At 38.8% G+C, this 19,713-nt stretch overlaps 1 protein-coding gene across 4 annotated transcripts in view; it reads left to right on the top strand.

Annotated features, from left to right (window-relative positions):
• LOC128690300 (polycomb protein EED) overlaps positions 1 to 19,713 on the top strand; it is a 107,054-nt gene that overhangs the window by 22,708 nt on the left and 64,633 nt on the right. For 3 of the 4 annotated variants that reach the window (XM_053778919.2, XM_053778920.2, XM_053778918.2), the window contains exons 3-6: positions 7,671 to 7,842; positions 8,620 to 8,755; positions 10,141 to 10,304; positions 19,316 to 19,555. In XM_053778919.2, coding sequence (XP_053634894.1) covers positions 7,671 to 7,842; positions 8,620 to 8,755; positions 10,141 to 10,304; positions 19,316 to 19,555 — 712 coding nt within the window. The remainder of the gene's footprint in view (positions 1 to 7,670; positions 7,843 to 8,619; positions 8,756 to 10,140; positions 10,305 to 19,315; positions 19,556 to 19,713) is intronic. The other variant, XM_053778921.2, reaches the window with a different exon arrangement.

Raw genomic sequence — 19,713 nt, 5'->3', positions numbered from 1 at the left:
AAAATGACAGTAGTTGGATTATGTATTGGTAGATAAAAGACTGTTGAGTAGACTTCAGGATGTACATGTTTATAGAGGGGCCACAGATATATCAGATAACTTTCTAGTTGTAGCTACACTGAGAGTAAAAGGTAGATGGGATACAAGGAGAATAGAAGCATCAGGGAAGAGAGAGGTGAAGGTTTATAAACTAAAAGAGGAGGCAGTTAGGGTAAGATATAAACAGCTATTTGAGGATAGATGGGCTAATGAGAGCATAGGCAATGGGGTCGAAGAGGTATGGGGTAGGTTTAAAAATGTAGTGTTAGAGTGTTCAGCAGAAGTTTATGGTTACAGGAAAGTGGGTGTGGGAGGGAAGAGGAGTGATTGGTGGAATGATGATGTAAAGAGAGTAGTAAGGGAGAAAAGTTAGCATATGAGAAGTTTTTACAAAGTAGAAGTGATGCAAGGAGGGAAGAGTATATGGAGAAAAAGAGAGAGGTTAAGAGAGTGGTGAAGCAATGTAAAAAGAGCAAATGAGAGAGTGGGTGAGATGTTATCAACAAATTTTGTTGAAAATAAGAAAAAGTTTTGGAGTGAGATTAACAAGTTAAGGAAGCCTAGAGAACAAATGGATTTGTCAGTTAAAAATAGGAGAGGAGAGTTATTAAATGGAGAGTTAGAGGTATTGGGAAGATGGAGGGAATATTTTGAGGAATTGTTAAATGTTGATGAAGATAGGGAAGCTGTGATTTCGTGTATAGGGCAAGGAGGAATAACATCTTGTAAGAGTGAGGAAGAGCCAGTTGTGAGTGTGGGGGAAGTTCGTGAGGCAGTAGGTAAAATGAAAGGGGGTAAGGCAGCTGGGATTGATGGGATAAAGATAGAAATGTTAAAAGCAGGTGGGGATATAGTTTTGGAGTGGTTGGTGCAATTATTTAATAAATGTATGGAAGAGGGTAAGGTACCTAGGGATTGGCAGAGAGCATGCATAGTTCCTTTGTATAAAGGCAAAGGGGACAAAAGAGAGTGCAAAAATTATAGGGGATAAGTCTGTTGAGTATACCTGGTAAAGTGTATGGTAGAGTTATTATTGAAAGAATTAAGAGTAAGACAGAGAATAGGATAGCAGATGAACAAGGAGGCTTTAGGAAAGGTAGGGGGTGTGTGGACCAGGTGTTTACAGTGAAACACATAAGTGAACAGTATTTAGATAAGGCTATAGAGGTCTTTGTGGCATTTATGGATTTGGAAAAGGCGTATGACAGGGTGGATAGGGGGGCAATGTGGCAGATGTTGCAGGTGTATGGTGTAGGAGGTAGGTTACTGAAAGCAGTGAAGAGTTTTTACGAGGATAGTGAGGCTCAAGTTAGAGTATGTAGGAAAGAGGGAAATTATTTCCCAGTAAAAGTAGGCCTTAGACAAGGATGTGTGATGTCACCGTGGTTGTTTAATATATTTATAGATGGGGTTGTAAGAGAAGTAAATACGAGGGTCTTGGCAAGAGGCGTGGAGTTAAAAGATAAAAAATCACACATAAAGTGGGAGTTGTCAGTGTTGCTCTTTGCTGATGACACTGTGCTCTTGGGAGATTTTGAAGAGAAGTTGCAGAGATTGGTGGATGAATTTGGTAGGGTGTGCAAAAGAAGAAAATTAAAAGCGAATACAGGAAAGAGTAAGGTTATGAGGATAACAAAAAGATTAGGTGATGAAAGATTGGATATCAGATTGGAGGGAGAGAGTATGGAGGTGAATGTATTCAGATATTTGGGAGTGGACGTGTCAGCGGATGGGTCTATGAAAGATGAGGTGAATCATAGAATTGATGAGGGGAAAAGGGTGAGTGGTGCACTTAGGAGTCTGTGGAGACAAAGAACTTTGTCCTTGGAGGCAAAGAGGGGAATGTATGAGAGTATAGTTTTACCAACGCTCTTATATGGGTGTGAAGCATGGGTGATGAATGTTGCAGTGAGAAGAAGGCTGGAGGCAGTGAAGATGTCATGTCTGAGGGCAATGTGTGGTGTGAATATAATGCAGAGAATTCGTAGTTTGGAAGTTAGGAGGAGGTGCGGGATTACCAAAACTGTTGTCCAGAGGGCTGAGGAAGGGTTGTTGAGGTGGTTCGGACATGTAGAGAGAATGGAGCGAAACAGAGTGACTTCAAGAGTGTATCAGTCTGTAGTGGAAGGAAGGCTGGGTAGGGGTCTGCCTAGGAAAGGTTGGAGGGAGGGGGTAAAGGATGTTTTGTGTGCGAGGGGCTTGGACTTCCAGGAGGCATGCGTGAGCGTGTTTGATAGGAGTGAATGGAGTGTGAGCAAAGTAACATTTATGAAGGGGTTCAGGGAAACCGGCAGGCCGGACTTGAGTCCTGGAGATGGGAAGTACAGTGCCTGCACTCTGAAGGAGGGGTGTTAATGTTGCAGTTTAAAAACTGTAGTGTAAAGCACCCTTCTGGCAAGACAGTGATGGAGTGAATGATGGTGAAAGTTTTTCTTTTTCGGGCCACCCTGCCTTGGTGGGAATCGACCAGTGTGATAATAATAATAAAAAAAATTTTGTAATTTTTATTCACACAAAAAATATAAGATTTACTGTTATTCCTTATTGCAATAATTGTATAAATATATCAACCCATTCACGACTGCATGTTGGAATGGACAGTGATGTCATTTGTTTACTCTGAAATAGCCAAGCAATGGACCATTTCTCCTAGGTTGAGCTCAATTTCAAGGCACTTTTCATCATGAAAGCAATCAAAGTCATAACTATTTCTATAATATATCTTCCATTTTACCAAATGAGACCAAAAAAACAAGAATACAACCATAAAAAACCATTTGAAATTACCGCTAAGGGGTGGCTAATTGCTGAGAAATGAACTCCATTATTTATGCTCAGATTTATTTCATTATCATTATTGTTATTATTATTATTATTATTATTTTTTTTTTCAACAAGTCGGTCGTCTCCCACCGAGGCAGGGTGACCCAAAAAAGAAAGAAAATCCCCAAAAAGAAAATACTTTCATCATCATTCAACACTTTCACCATACTCACACATTATCATTGCTTTTGCAGAGGTGCTCAGAATACAACAGTTTAGAAGCATATACGTATAAAGATACACAACATATCCCTCCAAACTGCCAATATCCCAAACCCCTCCTTTAAAGTGCAGGCATTGTACTTCCCATTTCCAGGACTCAAGTCCGACTATATGAAAATAACCGGTTTCCCTGAATCCCTTCACTAAATATTACCCTGCTCACACTCCAACAGATCGTCAGGTCCCAAGTATCATTCGTCTCCATTCACTCCTATCTAACACGCTCATGCACGCTTGCTGGAAGTCCAAGCCCCTCGCCCACAAAACCTCCTTTACCCCCTCTTTGCAACCCTTTCGAGGACGACCCCTACCCCTCTTTCCTTCCCCTATAGATTTATATGCTTTCCATGTCATTCTATTTTGATCCATTCTCTCTAAATGACCAAACCACCTCAACAACCCCTCTTCTGGCCTCTGACTAATGCTTTTATTAACTCCACACCTTCTCCTAATTTCCACACTCCGAATTTTCTGCATAATATTTACACCACACATTGCCCTTAGACAGGACATCTCCACTGCCTCCAACCGTCTCCTCGCTGCTGCATTTACCACCCAAGCTTCACATCCATATAAGAGTGTCGGTACTACTATACTTTCATACATTCCCTTCTTTGCCTCCATAGATAACGTTTTTTTGACTCCACATATACCTCAACGCACCACTCACCTTTTTTCCCTCATCAATTCTATGATTAACCTCATCCTTCATAAATCCATCCGCCGACACGTCAACTCCCAAGTATCTGAAAACATTCACTTCTTCCATTCTCCTCCTCCCCAATTTGATATCCAATTTTTCTTTAAATCATTTGATACCCTCATCACCTTACTCTTTTCTATGTTCACTTTCAACTTCCTACCTTTACACACATTCTCAAACTCATCCACTAACCTTTGCAATTTTTCTTTAGAATCTCCCATAAGCACAGTATCATCAGCAAAAAGTAACTGTGTCAATTCCCATTTTGAATTTGATTCCCCATAATTTAATCCCACCCCTCTCCCGAACACCCTAGCATTTACTTCTTTTACAGCCCCATCTATAAATATATTAAACAACCATGGTGACATTACACATCCCTGTCTAAGACCTACTTTTACCGGGAAGTAGTCTCCCTCTCTTCTACACACCCTAACCTGAGCCTCACTATCACTATTATTATTATTATTATTATTATTATTATTATTATTATTATTATTATTATTATTATTATTATTATTATTATTATTATTATATAAATTTGTAATTTTTATTCACACAAAAAATATAAGATTTACTGTGATGTCATTTGTTTACACTGAAACAGCCAAGCACTGGACCATTTCTCCTAGGTTGAGCTCTATTTCAAGGTACTTTTTGTCGTGAAAGCAATCAAAATCATATCTATTTCTGTAATATATCTTCCATTCTATCAAATGAGACCAAAAAAAACGAGAATGCAACCATAAAAACCATTCGCAATTACCGCTAAGGGGTGGCTAATTGCTGAAAAGTGAACTCCATTATTTATGCTTAGATTTCTTTCATTTTTGGTGTACGTTAAGAAGCATCTTTCCATCATACATTGCCCAAGTTTCAATAAGATAGTCCAACAAACATTTGAGATACAATTCCCGAGATAAAGAGCAAGAGCCCCTCACCATTGTCAAGGAACCTGCCTTGAGGTCTGCTCGCTTGTGGAAATTTTGCTCGCGTATGGAAGCAAAAAATCGACCCATTGACTGGTCGTATTTGGAAAAGCTCGCATGTGGACACACTCGCAAGTAGAGGTTCCACTGTACTCCCTCCATCTTTCCAATACTTCCAGCTCTCTCTAACTAATAACTCTCCTATATTTAAATGTTAAATTCATTTGTTCCCTTGGCTTTCTTAACTTACTAATCTTATTCCAAATCTTTCTTATTCTCAGCACTTACCCACTATCTCATTTGCTCTCCTTTTACATACCTTACATGTGTATAGCTATAAATACTTTTTTCTATTTTTTTTTTAACACGTCAGCCATTTCCCACCAAGGCAAGGTGACCCAAAAAGTAACAAAAACCCCAAAAGAAAGAAAAAACTTGTATCATCATTCACCATCATTCATGTTCAAATATTTGGGAGTGTATTTGTTGGCAGATGGGTTTGTGAAAGATAAGGAGAACCATGGAATTGACTAAGGTGAAAAGGTGGGTGGTGAGGTATCTGGAGACAGAACATCATCCATGGAGGTTTTAAACATGGCAGTGAGGTGGAGGCTGGAGGCAGTTCAGATATCATGTCTGAGGGTAGTGTGTGGTATGAATATTATGCAGAGAAGGCATAGTTTGGATATTAAAAGGAGGTGTGGAGTTGCTAAAAGTATTATCCTGAGGTGCTGAGGAGGGGTTAGTGAGGTGGCTTGGACATTTATAGACAATGAAGCAAATTGGGATGACTTGGAAAGTGTATAAATTTGTAGTGGAAGGAAGGAGGGGTAGGGCTCATCGAAAGTTTTAGTGAGAGGCTTGGACATTCAACAGGTGTGTGTGGCATGTTTGTTAGGAGTGACTGGAGGCAAGTGCTTTTATGACTTGATGTGCTGTTGGAGTGTGAGCAAAGTAACATTTATGAAGGGATTCAGGGAAACCAGTTAGTTGGACTTGAATTCTGGAGGTAGGAAGTACAGTGCTTGCACTCTTAAGGAGGGGTGGAGATATTGCAGTTTGGAGGGGCATCTGAACTGTAATGTCAGCACTCCACTGTCAAGATGGTGATGGGGTGAGTGTTAGTGAAAGTGTTTCTTCTTGTTTGGTTCACCTTACCTTGGTGGGAGATAGCCAGTGTGATTAAAAAAAACTCCTGATGCCATATACTTTCAATCAAATAAAAATGCATCAGTATATACTAATTGTAATTTTTTATTGTATGAAAAAAAACTTTAGGACTGATTTTCGGTGATTTATTCCTTATAATTTGGGTAAAATCTCAAAACAACCAATTTGTAAATTTTATGTAACATTCATCAGTCTGCATTGTTACCTACAGTGAGCAAGCATATTGAAAGGGAAAGAAGAGAAGTTTATACTGCATAGAAATAAGTCATTATTTTCTTAAGGCGAGAAAACTAACACTTTGCGAACTGGAGGCATAAGGCCAACAAGTGGCATTAGACACATTCAAAATACTTCTTAGTGGCCATAATATAAACTGCAAATCAATGATTTGTGGAATATGTGGTTACAAAGTTAAAAAATAAGTAAGTTGATTAATACCTTACCATGGATCATTGAGTCGTGATTCTAGCTACAAGCATTGTAATATGGTCATTAAGAGTTACAATTTGAGCCACCAAAACCTTACAGCATGTATCGTTAAGAATTATGATTCAAACCACCAGAATATTTACAAACTTTATAAACAATTAAATTAACATTTTGTCAAAATTAATACAGAAAACTTACCTTCAGTTTCTTCACTGCTTACTTAGTGTCTTTGCACTTACAGTGCAGTTTAGTGGTAAAATCACTTCAGTAATATAACAGTTCAGGAAGCTAACAGATTGCTGACTCTTCAAGGGGGGGGGGCCCTTGATGATGGTGAAGGGCTCTCGGTCCAAGGAATTGGAACTACCCTCCTCTTCCTTGGATTAAATCTGATTGTCTCTCATTCCCCAGGTATTGTATGATTCCCACAGATTTAGCACTCCCCCACAAATGTAATAATTCTGCAAAGAATCACCAAGAATCATTTATGTATGTATGTGTATTGCTGGAAAATTTAACATAAATTCAAGTTATAAATCAGAAAATTTGGAGTGCAAGTAGAAACAGGTGCTAATTTAATGGGATTGAATGCTCAGAAATTTGTAAGCTGAGAATCGTAGGTTGAGGTAAACTGTACAGTGTATAAAATAGTGTCTGATGACTTACTTGTGGCAACAGGATCAGAGTTACGTTTGTGGTGTCCTATAATGTAGTATTTTAAACCTTGAGAGTGCAGTATTATATTTATTTCCTAAATGTTGAGATTGTGTTTGGGATATGTACTTTGATTTCCAGCTGCTACTATCTTAGTTTAGCTTGATAGCTTTATTATGCATCCTATACCAGTTCTGTAGGTGGTAATCAAAAGATTACAGAGGCATATGGAATTGTAGTTCCTGATCTTGCATGCAAGAAATCAGTTGCAGTAGTACATCAGTCATTCTGTTTCTATATACTCATTTTGCTTCCCTGTATAAAAATAGGCTTGATATGCCCTCATGCATACTAGGCATGCAGTATTTAAATGTTCTCACTGTAGATATACAGATGTCCCTGACTTTATGTAAGAGATGCATTCCCGGCTCATGGCAACTGTAGTACTAAGTTAAATCAGCTGTCAACACTTAATTCCTCATGGTCTTAAGTACTGTGCATTTTGTAAATGGTACTGAATGCATGCTGTAAATGTATCTCTCACATAAGGAATTATTGTTAGAAATGGGGCATGACGTATTAGCAAATTCATATAAAGCAAACCCACATAAGCCAGGTAAACCTGTATGTATATGTATTCTTGTTTTGATTTATTGACAGATATTACCTGTAGATTAATTGTTCCTTGTTCTTCCCTTCAGATGTTACTTAAAAGAAGATCATGGCCAGCCCATATTTGGGGTACAGTTTAATCAGCACCTACGTGATGGTCAACCACTAGTGTTTGCAACTGCTGGCAATAATCGCGTCTCTGTTTATCAATGTATGGATGATGGTTCGATTAAAATTCTTCAGTGCTATAGTGATCCTGATGTAAGTTTTTTGTGTTTTTCATTGTAAATTATGTGAGGATATAATTCATTTTTTCTTTTATCTTGTAAAAACACACAGCAGTGCACTTGGATATATGTACTGTATTGTATTATGGTACTGTATGCAGTATTATTGTTTATTCCTTGGTTAATTTTGTTCTTGTGATGAATATTCTTTTATTTTTGTAATGTTGGAATGTGAGCAGGATAATATTTAGTGAAGGGATTCAGGGAAACCGGTTATTTTATATAACCGGACTTGAGTCCTGGAAATGGGAAATACAATGCCTGCACTCTAAAGGAGGAGTTTGGGATATTGGCAGTTTGGAGAGATATATTGTGTATTTTTATACGTATATACAGTGGACCCCCGCTTAACGATCCCCTCGAAATGCGACCAATTATGTAAGTGTATTTATGTAAGTGCTTTTGTACATGTATGTTTGGGGGTTTGAAATGGACTAATCTACTTCACAATATTCCTTATGGGAAAAAATTCGGTCAGTACTGGCACCTGAACATACTACTGGAATGAAAAAAGTTCGTTAACCGGGGGTCCACTGTACTTCTAAACTGTTGTATTCTGGGTACCTCTGCAAAAACAGTGATTATGTGTGGGTGAGGTGAAAGTGTTGAATGATGATGAAAGTATTTTCTTTTTGGGGATTTTCTTTCTCTTTGGGTCACCCTGCCTCGGTGGGAGATGGCCGACTTGTTGAAAAAAAAAAAAATTACAATATCTGCATGGCTATAACTTTATCTTTCTTTTTGGATCCAGCCGGAAGAAAACTTCTACACGGTAGCATGGAGCTATGACACAGAAACAGGTCGGCCAATTCTTGCTGCTGCTGGATCACGGGGTGTTATACGGATTTTTTCCCTTGCCACAATGCAATGTGTTAAGCATTTTATAGGTAAGAGCATGTACAAAATGCATAAAGGAAATTTTTCAATACATGAGTCTTTCTGGGTAAAATATACAGTGGACCCCTGGTTTTCGTAATTAATCTGTTCCAGAGAGAGTGACTAAACCCGAGTCTGATGATTTCCGAATTAATTTTCCCCATAAGAAATAATGTAAATCCAATTAATCCGTTCCAGACACCCAAAAGTATTAAACAAATTTTTTTTATAGATTAAATATAGATTTACATACAGAAAAGAATGAGAAATCAAGTATAAAACAATAATATCATACTTACCTTTATGTAAGACTCTTGTTGGTGTATGGAAGATGGGAGGAGGGGAGAGGGTTAGTGATGCTCCTCCACAAATGTTTGCACCTCACTCCACTTTCCACAAATGTCCTTAATCTTTGAAGAAGGCACCTTTCCCCTCTCTTACTCCTCCTCTGAAGCAATTTCCTCAGCTGGTGTACATAAGAAAGCAGGAACACTGCAGCAGGCCTGTTGGCCCATACTAGGCAGGTCCTTCACAAACCATCCCACAAACAGAATTGTATTTGCCCAACCCAATTTTCAATGCTTCCCAAACAATAAGCTTTGATAATTCTATTCACTCATGTGCAAGTCCCACTCAGATTAAATCGTGTGTGGTGAAGTACCCTGTCTGGTGTGTGGGGTGAGTACCCTGGCTGGTGTGTGGGGAAGCGCCCTGACTGGTGTGTGGGGAGGGAAGTACCCTGGCTGGTGTGTTCTTTCTTGAATCCTATTGTGTTTATTGCCTTCTTTACCAAAGGTCTGGCACTAGGAGCTTTCTTTTGGCCTATGGTGGCTTATTTAACAGTTGCAAGCAATAAAAAGAATGGAATACAAAATGTATTGTATGAACGAGTGGGATCATGTTCACTGGCTGTAAATGGTGTGTCGGCACACAGACATGTTCAGGATGAGTGATTGTTACCAAGTTCATTGACGATCACCGAGCCATATTTTGACGAAAAAACTTTACTTATTCTGAATATTGCGAAATCCGACTACTACATAATCCGGGGTCCACTGTAATAGAGAAAATTAAAGCTTACAATAGGCATCAAGGAGAGCCTGGGAAAATTTATGAAGTGTTTGAAGAATATTTTCTGTATCACCACTTATTTTTTTTAAATAGTTTTCATTACTCTTTTTAAAACAAAATGCTCTCAATATTATTGATCCATGTTAGATATATTTAGTAATTTAGAAAAAAAAAGTCATTCAAGTGGTCTATACATCATGTCCCATACATTGTTCTCAGATTTTTGTTTGTATACGTAACTAAACATGCTCAGAGGTGAGGCCGGATATTTACTTTGCTAAACCATGTTTTTAATTTTTCCTGTTTCTCACAAATTTTCCTGAAGGTCATGGAAATGCTATTAATGAATTGAAGTTTCACCCACGTGACCCCAACCTGTTATTATCAGTTAGCAAGGATCATGCTTTAAGAATGTGGAACATTCGTACTGACATCTTGGTAGCCACGTTTGGTGGGGTTGAAGCACATAGAGATGAAGTATTAAGCACCGTGAGTAAATTTCTTGTATATGTTTATGGGTACTGTATTTTGGTTTACCCTTAGAACTCTGTGAAACTGAGTTCTGTGTTTGATGCATGATTTTTATAGCTAAGCAGTTCTTGTGCATTTGAGATTGTCCTCAGAGTACAGTACTGTTGAAACAATTCTTAAGGGCTCATAGCTGAGATAGCACTTGGTATAATTAGTGAAGCTTCTGTAATGAAGTTAGTACATTTCTTGTGGAGATAGTGCAGTCTGAAAGTATAATGCTAATAAGTGAAAAAAGAAACTAGCAGCAGTGAAGTCCTGTACTGGTGCACCATTTCACCTATGAGTGGCTTTTTCAAGTACAGTATATAATGAATATGAGATTCAATGGCTTAAATGGTAAGCAGGGTATAAGAGTCAGGTTTAGTGCAGACATCATATGTGTCGTCCATGTCCAACCTCAGATTTTGTAGCTACATGATCTACCATTGCAAACATGATCTAGACAGTGTATACTGGCATGCCAGGAACAAGGATATACCTGTAGAATAGCATCAATAATGTGTGTGTATGCACAACACCACAGCCCCTACTCATACCTAATAACGGGTAAAGCCAAGGTACTATTCCAGGAAAATGATAAGGTTGAACATAGATGCTGAGATTTGTAATTTACATGCAAATACCATGAAACAAATAGTGGGATGTTCACTTTAGCATCCCCTATATTTCACATTGTTTTAGAACAAAGGTAACTTTGCCAGTAGGCAACAAGCAGTATGTCCATAAGCTTAAACTTGAGGCATATGACACCTGCACCTGTTTTAACTCTTAAACCTTGCATTACTATTTAAGCTGTTGTATCTCATGGAGAAAGTGTTTAATTAATAAAGAGGTTTGGGATATTTGCTCTTTGGAGTGACAACTGTGGTATCTGCACACCTCTGAATGATGAAAGTGTTTTTCTTTTTTGGATCACCCTACCTTGGTGGGAGACAGCCAGAACAAAAAAAATACTGGAGCTATACTTTCCTTCCTCAGATCAGACTTGATTATCTTCCCATCCCTAGGGACTGTATAACTCTTGGGGATCTGGTGCTTCCTTTTGAATGTAATAATTTTTTTTTCTGTTTTTATTGGTCATCTCCCACCAAAGTAGAGTGACACCAAAAATGGAAATACATTCACTTATAATTCTCTAATTGTCTTGCCAGAAGTGTACTGACATCACAGATCAGATGACCCTCCATTTGCATCATCCCCACTCTTCCTTCAGAGTGCATTCACTGCCATTCCCACCTGCAGGACTCAGATCCAGCTATCTAGTTTCCCTGAAATACTTCATAAAGGGTTTCCTTGCTTACACTCTGACAGCACATCAAAAATTAAAGAGCACTTGTTTTCAGTCTGATCAAATGTGCTCACACAGGACCTGCTTGATGCTCGAGCTCTTAACAATCAAAAATCTGTACTCCCCCCAGCTATTCCTGAGAAGACCCCTACCCTTCCTTCCTTCCTTCCTTCCTTCCACCCCAGATTTATACACCATCTTTGTCCTGTCTTCATCCTTTCTAGATACTCAGACCTCAACCACCCTTTCTCAGCCCTCTGAATTATATTCTTGGTGTCTACACTCCAAATTTTATATTATATTTACACAACACAGTGTTCTCATATATGATGTCTCCATTGCTTCTAGCCTCCATTGCAACACTCAAAGCCCATTTCTTACATCCGAGTATAATTGTTTGTATTACTGTACACTGGTAAGTTTTCCTTTTAACCTTGTTTATTTCATGGTTCACAAAATTTTTCATAGACCCATCTGTAGACATGTCCACCCTTAGATGTTTAGATACATCTATTTCCTCTATACTCCCTCTTTCAACTATGCTATCCAGTCTTTTATTGCCTAGACATTTTGTTACTTTTATCACCTTGCTCTCTTACATTTTCCATTTTAATTTCCTTTTATATACTTCCAGCAAGCATTTGTTTACATGTTAGATAAGAGCGAATGGAGACAAATGGTTTTTAGGACTTGACGTGCTGTTGGAGTGTAAACAAAGTAACATTCATGAAGAGATTCAAGGAAACAGGCAGGCCGGACTTGAGTCCTGGAGATGGGAAGTACAGTGCCTGCACTCTGAAGGAGGGGTGTTCATGTTGCAGTTTTATAACTGTTGTGGAAACACGGCTCTGGCAAGACAGTGATGAAGTGAATGATGATGAAAGTTTTTCTTTTTAGGGCCACCCTGCCTTGGTGGGAAATGGTTAATGTGTTAATAAAAATAATAATTAATAATAAAAAATAAATACCCTCCCAGATTCATCCACCAACCTTTGCAGATTATCTTCAGAATGTCCCAAAAGAACTGTCATTGACAAAGAGCAACTGTGACAACTCCCACTTTGTATCAGATCTTTTTTTAACATGCTGGCTGTCTCCTACGAAGGCAGGGTGACCCAAAAAAGAAACACCATCATTTACACTATCACACTTCTCAATACTCGTCCATTCACTTCTTGTATAACCCCATCTATAACCTCAGCATGCATCCCTGTAAGTCCTGCTTTCAGTGGAAAATAGGCACTCTACCTCCTACATACCCGAACTTGAGTCTTATTCTCCACATAAAATCTCGTGTTTTTAGTAACCTACCACCTATTCTGTACATTTAGCACATTGGTCCATTCACCTTATCATATGCCTTTTCTAATTCCATAAATGAAACAAACAACTCTTTACCCTTATCTAAATGTTGCTCACTTACATGTTCAGTATAATAATACAGTGGAACCCCAAATATTGGCCGCTGGGTTTATCGGCCGAATCGTATTTAGGCTGGGTTTTGGGTGGAAATTTTGCTCCGTATTTCAGCTGGTGCCTCACAAATCAGCTGTATTATACGTGTCGCCTCCTGCCAGGACGGTGTGCATAGGTGAGTCAGTCTCCCTGTGTCTCTCGGTGAATGAGCATATACTCCCCACATTCATCCAAATATTTCCTTAAAATCCATTGGTTTTTGTGCTTGTTTATTAAGTGCGACTGTGAAATAAGCCACCATGGGCCCAAAGAAAGTTCCTAGTAATGTTCCTTTGGTAAAGAAAGTGAGAAACATGATGGAATTAAGAAAGAAGTTATTGAAAAATATGCGAGTGGTGTGCGGGTGCTGGAACTTGCTAGGATGTATGGTAAATCCAATTCAACAATCCCATCCTGGCAAAGAAAGAACAAACCAAGGAAGCTGATGTGGCAAAAGTTAGCAGGAGATGGTGTTTCAGAGACAATCATTTGTGAAAAGGCAAGGCAGTTACATGCGGATCTTCTAAAGAAAATGCTTGGAACTAATGCTGATGCTAGTGAATTTAAGTCCAGCAGAGGGTGGTTTGACAGATTTAAGAAGCGTAGTGACATACACAGTGTTGTAAGGCATGGTGAGGCTGCAAGTTCAGACAAACACACGACTGAAAAATTTGTGCAAGAATTCAAGGGGTACGAAGAGACTGAAGAATTCCACCCAAACAAGTGTTCAATTGTGACGAAACTGGCCTCTTTTGGAAGAACATGCCAAAGAGGACCTACATCACGCAGGAGGAAAAGGCACTGTCAGGACACAAGCCTATGAAGGATATGCTTACTCTGGTTCTGTGCTAACTCTAGTGTGGATTTCAAAGTGAAGCCTTTACAAGCGTTCAGTTGTGGCAAAACAGGCCTCTTTTGGAAGAAAATGCCAAAGAGGACCTACATCATGCAGGAGGAAAAGGCACTGTCAGGACACAAGCCTATGAAGGATAGGCTTACTCTTTTGTTCTGTGCTAATGCTAGTGAAGATTTCAAAGTGAAGCCTTTACTAGTGTATCACTGAAAATCCCAGAGTGTTCAAGAAAAACAATGTCGTCAAGAGTAAATTGTGTATGATGTGGAAAGCTAATCATAAGGCACGGGTCACAAGGGAACTTTTCATTGACTGGGTCCAGGAAAATAAATTGCCACTCTAGTGCCTCCTGGTAATGGACAGTGCTCCTGCTCATCCTCCAAACTTGGTAGACCAGTTGTCTAGGGATTTCAGGTTTATAACAGTGAAGTTCTCGCCTCCTAACACCACTCCTCTCATCCAGCCCATGGACCAGCAGGTCATTTCTAACTTTTAAAAAACTACACAAAATCAGTGTTTCAAAGGTGCTTTGAAGTGACCTCGGACACTGACTTGACCTTAAGAGAGTTCAGGAGGAATCACTTCATTATCTACAGCTGCATAAGCCTTATAGGTAAGGCTTGGCAGGGAGTGACTTCCAGGACTTTGAAATTCTTCTTGGAGAAAATTGTGGCCAGAATATGTCCTCGAGAAGGATTTTGAAGGGTTTGAGGCTGACCCTGATGACCCTATGCCTGTTGTGGATTCTATTGTGTCTTGGGGAAGTCCATGAGATTGGATGTGAGTGGCGAGGATGTGGAAGAGTTGGTGGAGGACCACAGGGAAGAGCTGCAACACCTTCAAATGGAGCAGCAACAGACCACAGCTGAGGAACTTGTTTCAGAGGAGGAGGAGGAAGAGAGAGGGAAGGAGGTGCCTTCTTCAGAGATTAAGGAGATTTGTACAATGTGGAGTAGGATGCAAGCTTTTACTGAGAAATATCACCCTGACCAAGCTAAAACAAGCCATATCTGCAACATGTTCAGTGACAAAACCTTGGCCCACTTCAGGCAAATCTTAGAGGCGTCAGAAACAGACCTCTCTGGACAGTATTTTTGCACAACAGGGGTCCAGTGACTCTCAAGCTGGTCCTAGTACCATTAAAAGACAAAGAAGGGAAGTAACCCCAGAGAAGGACTTGATACTTGAAGTCATTGTGGAGGGGGATTCCCCTTCCAAACAATAACCTCCCCTCCTCCCTCTCCCCTCCTCCCTGTCTTCAATGCACCAACAAGAGTCTTCTATACAGGTAAGTAATAATGATTTAAATGTTCATTTATATGCAATTGTCATTGTTTTGTGTATGTAAAACTATAGTTAAACTACAAAATTTATTTTTATTGTTATTTTTGGGTGTCTGGAACGGATTAATTCTTTTTTTCTTTCTCAACAAGTTGGCCGTCTCCCACCAAGGCAGGGTGACCTAAAAAAAAAAAGAAAACCCCAAAAAGAAAATACTTTCATCATCATTCAACATTTTTACCTCACTCACACATAATCACTGATTTTGCAGAGGTGCTCAGAATACAACAGCTTAGAAGCGTGTACGTATAAAGATACACAACATATCCTTCCAAACTGCCAATATCCCAAACCCCTCCTTTAAAGTGCAGGCAATGTACTTCCCATTTCCAGGACTCAAGGCCAGCTATATAAAAATAACCGGGTTCCTTGAATCTCTTCACTAAATATTACCCTGCTCACACTCCAACAGCTCGTCATGTCCCAAATACCATTCGTCTCCATTCACTCCTATCTAACACGCTCATGCATGCTTGCTGGAAGTCCAAGCCCTTCGCCCACAAAACCTCCTTTACCCTCTCCCTCCAACCTTTTCGAGGACGACCCCTACCCCGCCTTCCTTCCCCTACAGATTTATACACTCTCCATGTCGTTCTACTTTGATCCATTCTCTAAATGACCAAACCACCTCAACAACCCCTCTTTAGCCCTCTGACTAATACTTTTATTAACTCCACACCTTCTCCTAATTTCCACACTCCGAATTTTCTGTATAATATTTACACCACACATTGCCCTTAGACAGGACATCTCCACTGCCTCCAACCGCCTCTTCGCTGCAGCATTTACAAACCAAACTTCACACCAATTTAAGAGTGTTGGTACTACTATACTTTCATGCATTCTCTTCTTTACCTCCATAGATAATATTATTTGTCTTCACATATACCTCAATGCACCACTTACCTTTTTTTTTCATCGATTCTATGATTAACCTCATCCTTCATAAATCCATCCACTGATAGGTCAACTCCCAAATACAGTGGACCCCCGACTTACGATATTAATTCGTTCCAGAAGTCTGTTTGGGTGCCGTTACCGAACGAATTTGTTCCCATAAGGAATATTGTAAATTAGATTAGTCCGTTTCAGACCCCCAAAAATACACGTGCAAAAGCACTTACAAAAATACACTTACATAATTGTTCGAGTTGGGAGCTGATCGTAAGGCGGGGGTCCACTGTATCCGAAAACATTCACTTCTTCCATACTCCTCCTCCCCAATTTGATATCCAATTTTTCTTTATCTAAATCATTTGGTACCCTCATCACCTTACTCTTTTCTATGTTCACTTTCAACTTTCTACCTTTACACACACTCCCAAACTCGTCTACTAACCTTTGCAATTTTTCTTTAGAATCTCCCATAAGCACAGTATCATCAGCAAAAAATAACTGTGTCAATTCCCATTTTGTATTTGATTCCCCATAATTTAATCCCACCCCTCTCCCGAACACCATAGCATTTACTTCTTTTACATTTTACTACTTTTGAATGATAAAGAAAGTATTTTCTTTCTTTTTTGGGTCACCCTGCCTCGGTGGGAGATGGCCGACTTGTTGAAAAAAAAAAAAATCTATAAATATATTAACCCCTTCAGGGTCCAAGGCCAAAATCTGAAGTGGTGCCCCAGTGTCCAAGTATTTAAAAAAAAAATTTTTGTTATTTTTTCTTAAGAAATGGTAGAGAATCTTTTTGTGAAGGTAATAAAACAAAAAGTATGAAATTTGATGGAAAATTGACGAAATTATGCTCTCGCGAATTTTGATGTGTCAGCAGTATTTACGAATTGGCGATTTTGCCGAATTTGACTCCCATTTTAGGCCAATTACATTATTCCAGTCGACAAAATTCTTAGCTATTTCACTAGTATTACTTCCATTCTATCGATTGAGCACAAGAAATCCCCAAGTCAACTGTTTCAACTACAAAATAGAGTGATCGGAAATTGGTAATTTGGCCAATTTAACACAAAGTTCAAAATATTCCAATTTCAAAATAGGGTCCAGAATAAACAATGTAGGTATTCCTGGCACTAAACTAACATTTCCTCTGTTCATTAGTTACATTTTGAGGCTTTACAAATAAATTCCATTTTTATTTTTTATTCACATAATGAATTTTTATTCACACCAAAAAATAGAAGATTTACTGTTATGCAATATTGTAATAATTGCATAAATATCATCACCACATTTGTGAATGTATATTAGACCCACCAGCTGGCGTGTATTAGACGTGTGAGGTTGTTTGTTTACTCTTGAACATCGGCAAAAATTTAACATTTCCGCTACTTTGAGCTCAGTTTCAAGCCATTTCAAGTGCTAAAACCAATCAAAATCATCTCTATTCCTGTAATATGTCTTTCATTCTATCAAATGAGACCAAGAAATTGCAAATACAACTATAAAAAACATATGAAAAAACACTGTAAAGTTGCTGTTTTAATCGAAAATCATGGTCTCAGTTTTTTTCTCTCATTATACACAGTGTGCTGCAGGATTTGTTTTATGTGGTGCACACATACCACATAGATGTATTCTCTCATATCTAGGCCCAAATGTACCACTCAGTTTATCAGAGGGAGCTGAGCTCATGATGTAGATCTACGGTTTGGACCCTGAATGTAAAGCCGTAGATCTACGGGACAGACCCTGAAAGGGTTAAACAACCATGGTGACATTACACATACCTATCTAAGACCTACTTTTACTGGGAAGTAGTCTCCTTTTATACATTTATTGAACAAAAATACCAACCACTCCAACACTATATTTCCCCCTGCTTTTAACATTTCTGTCATGATCCCATCAGTTCCAGCTGCTTTACCCTCTTTCATTCTACATAATGTCTCACGCACCTCCCCCACACTCACATCCTGCTCTTCTTCACTCCTAAAAGATGGTATACCTCCCTGGCCAGTGCATGAAATTACCGCCTCTCTTTTTTCGTCGACATTTAAGTTCCTCAAAATATTCTCGCCATCTACCCAATGCCTCCATCTCCCCATGTACTAACTCCTCTACTCTGTTTTTAACTGACAAATCCATTCGTTTCCTAGGCTTTCTTAGCTTGTTTAACTCGCTCCAAAATTTTTTCTTATTTTCATTAAAATTTCTTGACAGTGCCTCTCCCATTCTATCATCTGCTCTCCTTTTGCACTCTCTCACCACTCTCTTCACCTTTCTTTTACTCTCTCTCTATACTCTACTCTTCATATAACACTTCTGCTTTCTAAAAACCTCTCATAAGCTACCTTTTTCTTTTTTATGACACCCTTTACTTCATCATTCCACCAATCGCTCCTTTTTCCTCCTGCACTCACCCTCCTATAACCACAAACTTCTGTCCCACATTCTAATACTGCATTTTTAAAACTATTCCAACCTTCTTCAACCCCTGCACCACTCATACTTGCACCAGCCCACCTTTCTGCCAATAGTTGCTTATACCTCACCCGAACTTCCTCCTCCCTTAGTTTATACACTTTCACCTCCCTCTTACTAGTTGTTGTCATTTTCCTCTTGTCCCATCTACCTCTTACTCTAACTGTAGCTACAACTAAATAATGATCCGATATATCAGTTGCCCCTCTGTAAATATGTACATCCTGGAGCCTACCCATCAATCTTTTATCCACCAATACGTAATCTAATAAACTACTTTCATTACGTGTTATATCATACCTTGTATATTTATTTATCCTCTTTTTCCTAAAATATGTATTACTTATTACCAAACCTCTTTCTACACATCTCAATTAAAGGCTTCCCATTTTCGTTTACCCCTTGCACCCCAAATTTATCTACTACTCCCTCCACAACATTTTTAATTTTTAAATTTTAATTTTAATTGTATTTACATTAATTCTTATGGGAAATATTGCTTCGAATTTAGGCCTTTTCAAATTTAGGCCGACCTTCTGGAACAGATTACGGCCGATATTTGAAGTTCCACTGTATTGTAATTAAATAATGAAGTTTACGAGTTGGCTATTTGACTGTATTGGTATACAGTATGTTGTTTTACAGGATATTGATGTGGAAGGTACATGCATTGTATCTTGTGGAATGGACCATTCCTTAAAGATTTGGAAGCTGACCACTGATATAATGCTTTCTACCATCAACCAATCATACACCTTCAATCCTAGTCGTGCAGTTAGACCATTCCCTACTGTGCAGCAAAATTTTCCTGACTTCTCAACCCGAGATATTCACAGGAATTATGTGGATTGCGTACGTTGGCTTGGAAGATTTATCCTTTCTAAGGTATTATTTAAATTACATTAAGTTGTTTTGCTGTTGAAGTACTGTAGTACAACTATCACCATATTTACCTATAATCATGTTGAGATGATAGAATAAATTTTTTATAACATTACTGTAGAGAGATCAAGTAAATATTGTAAAAGTTATATGCATCTTTT

This window comes from Cherax quadricarinatus, chromosome 32 (assembly GCF_038502225.1).
Source record: "Cherax quadricarinatus isolate ZL_2023a chromosome 32, ASM3850222v1, whole genome shotgun sequence".
NCBI lineage: Eukaryota > Metazoa > Arthropoda > Malacostraca > Decapoda > Parastacidae > Cherax > Cherax quadricarinatus.
The sequence above is the reverse complement of the archived record's forward strand: the minus strand, read 5'-3'. Positions and strand labels throughout refer to the sequence as shown.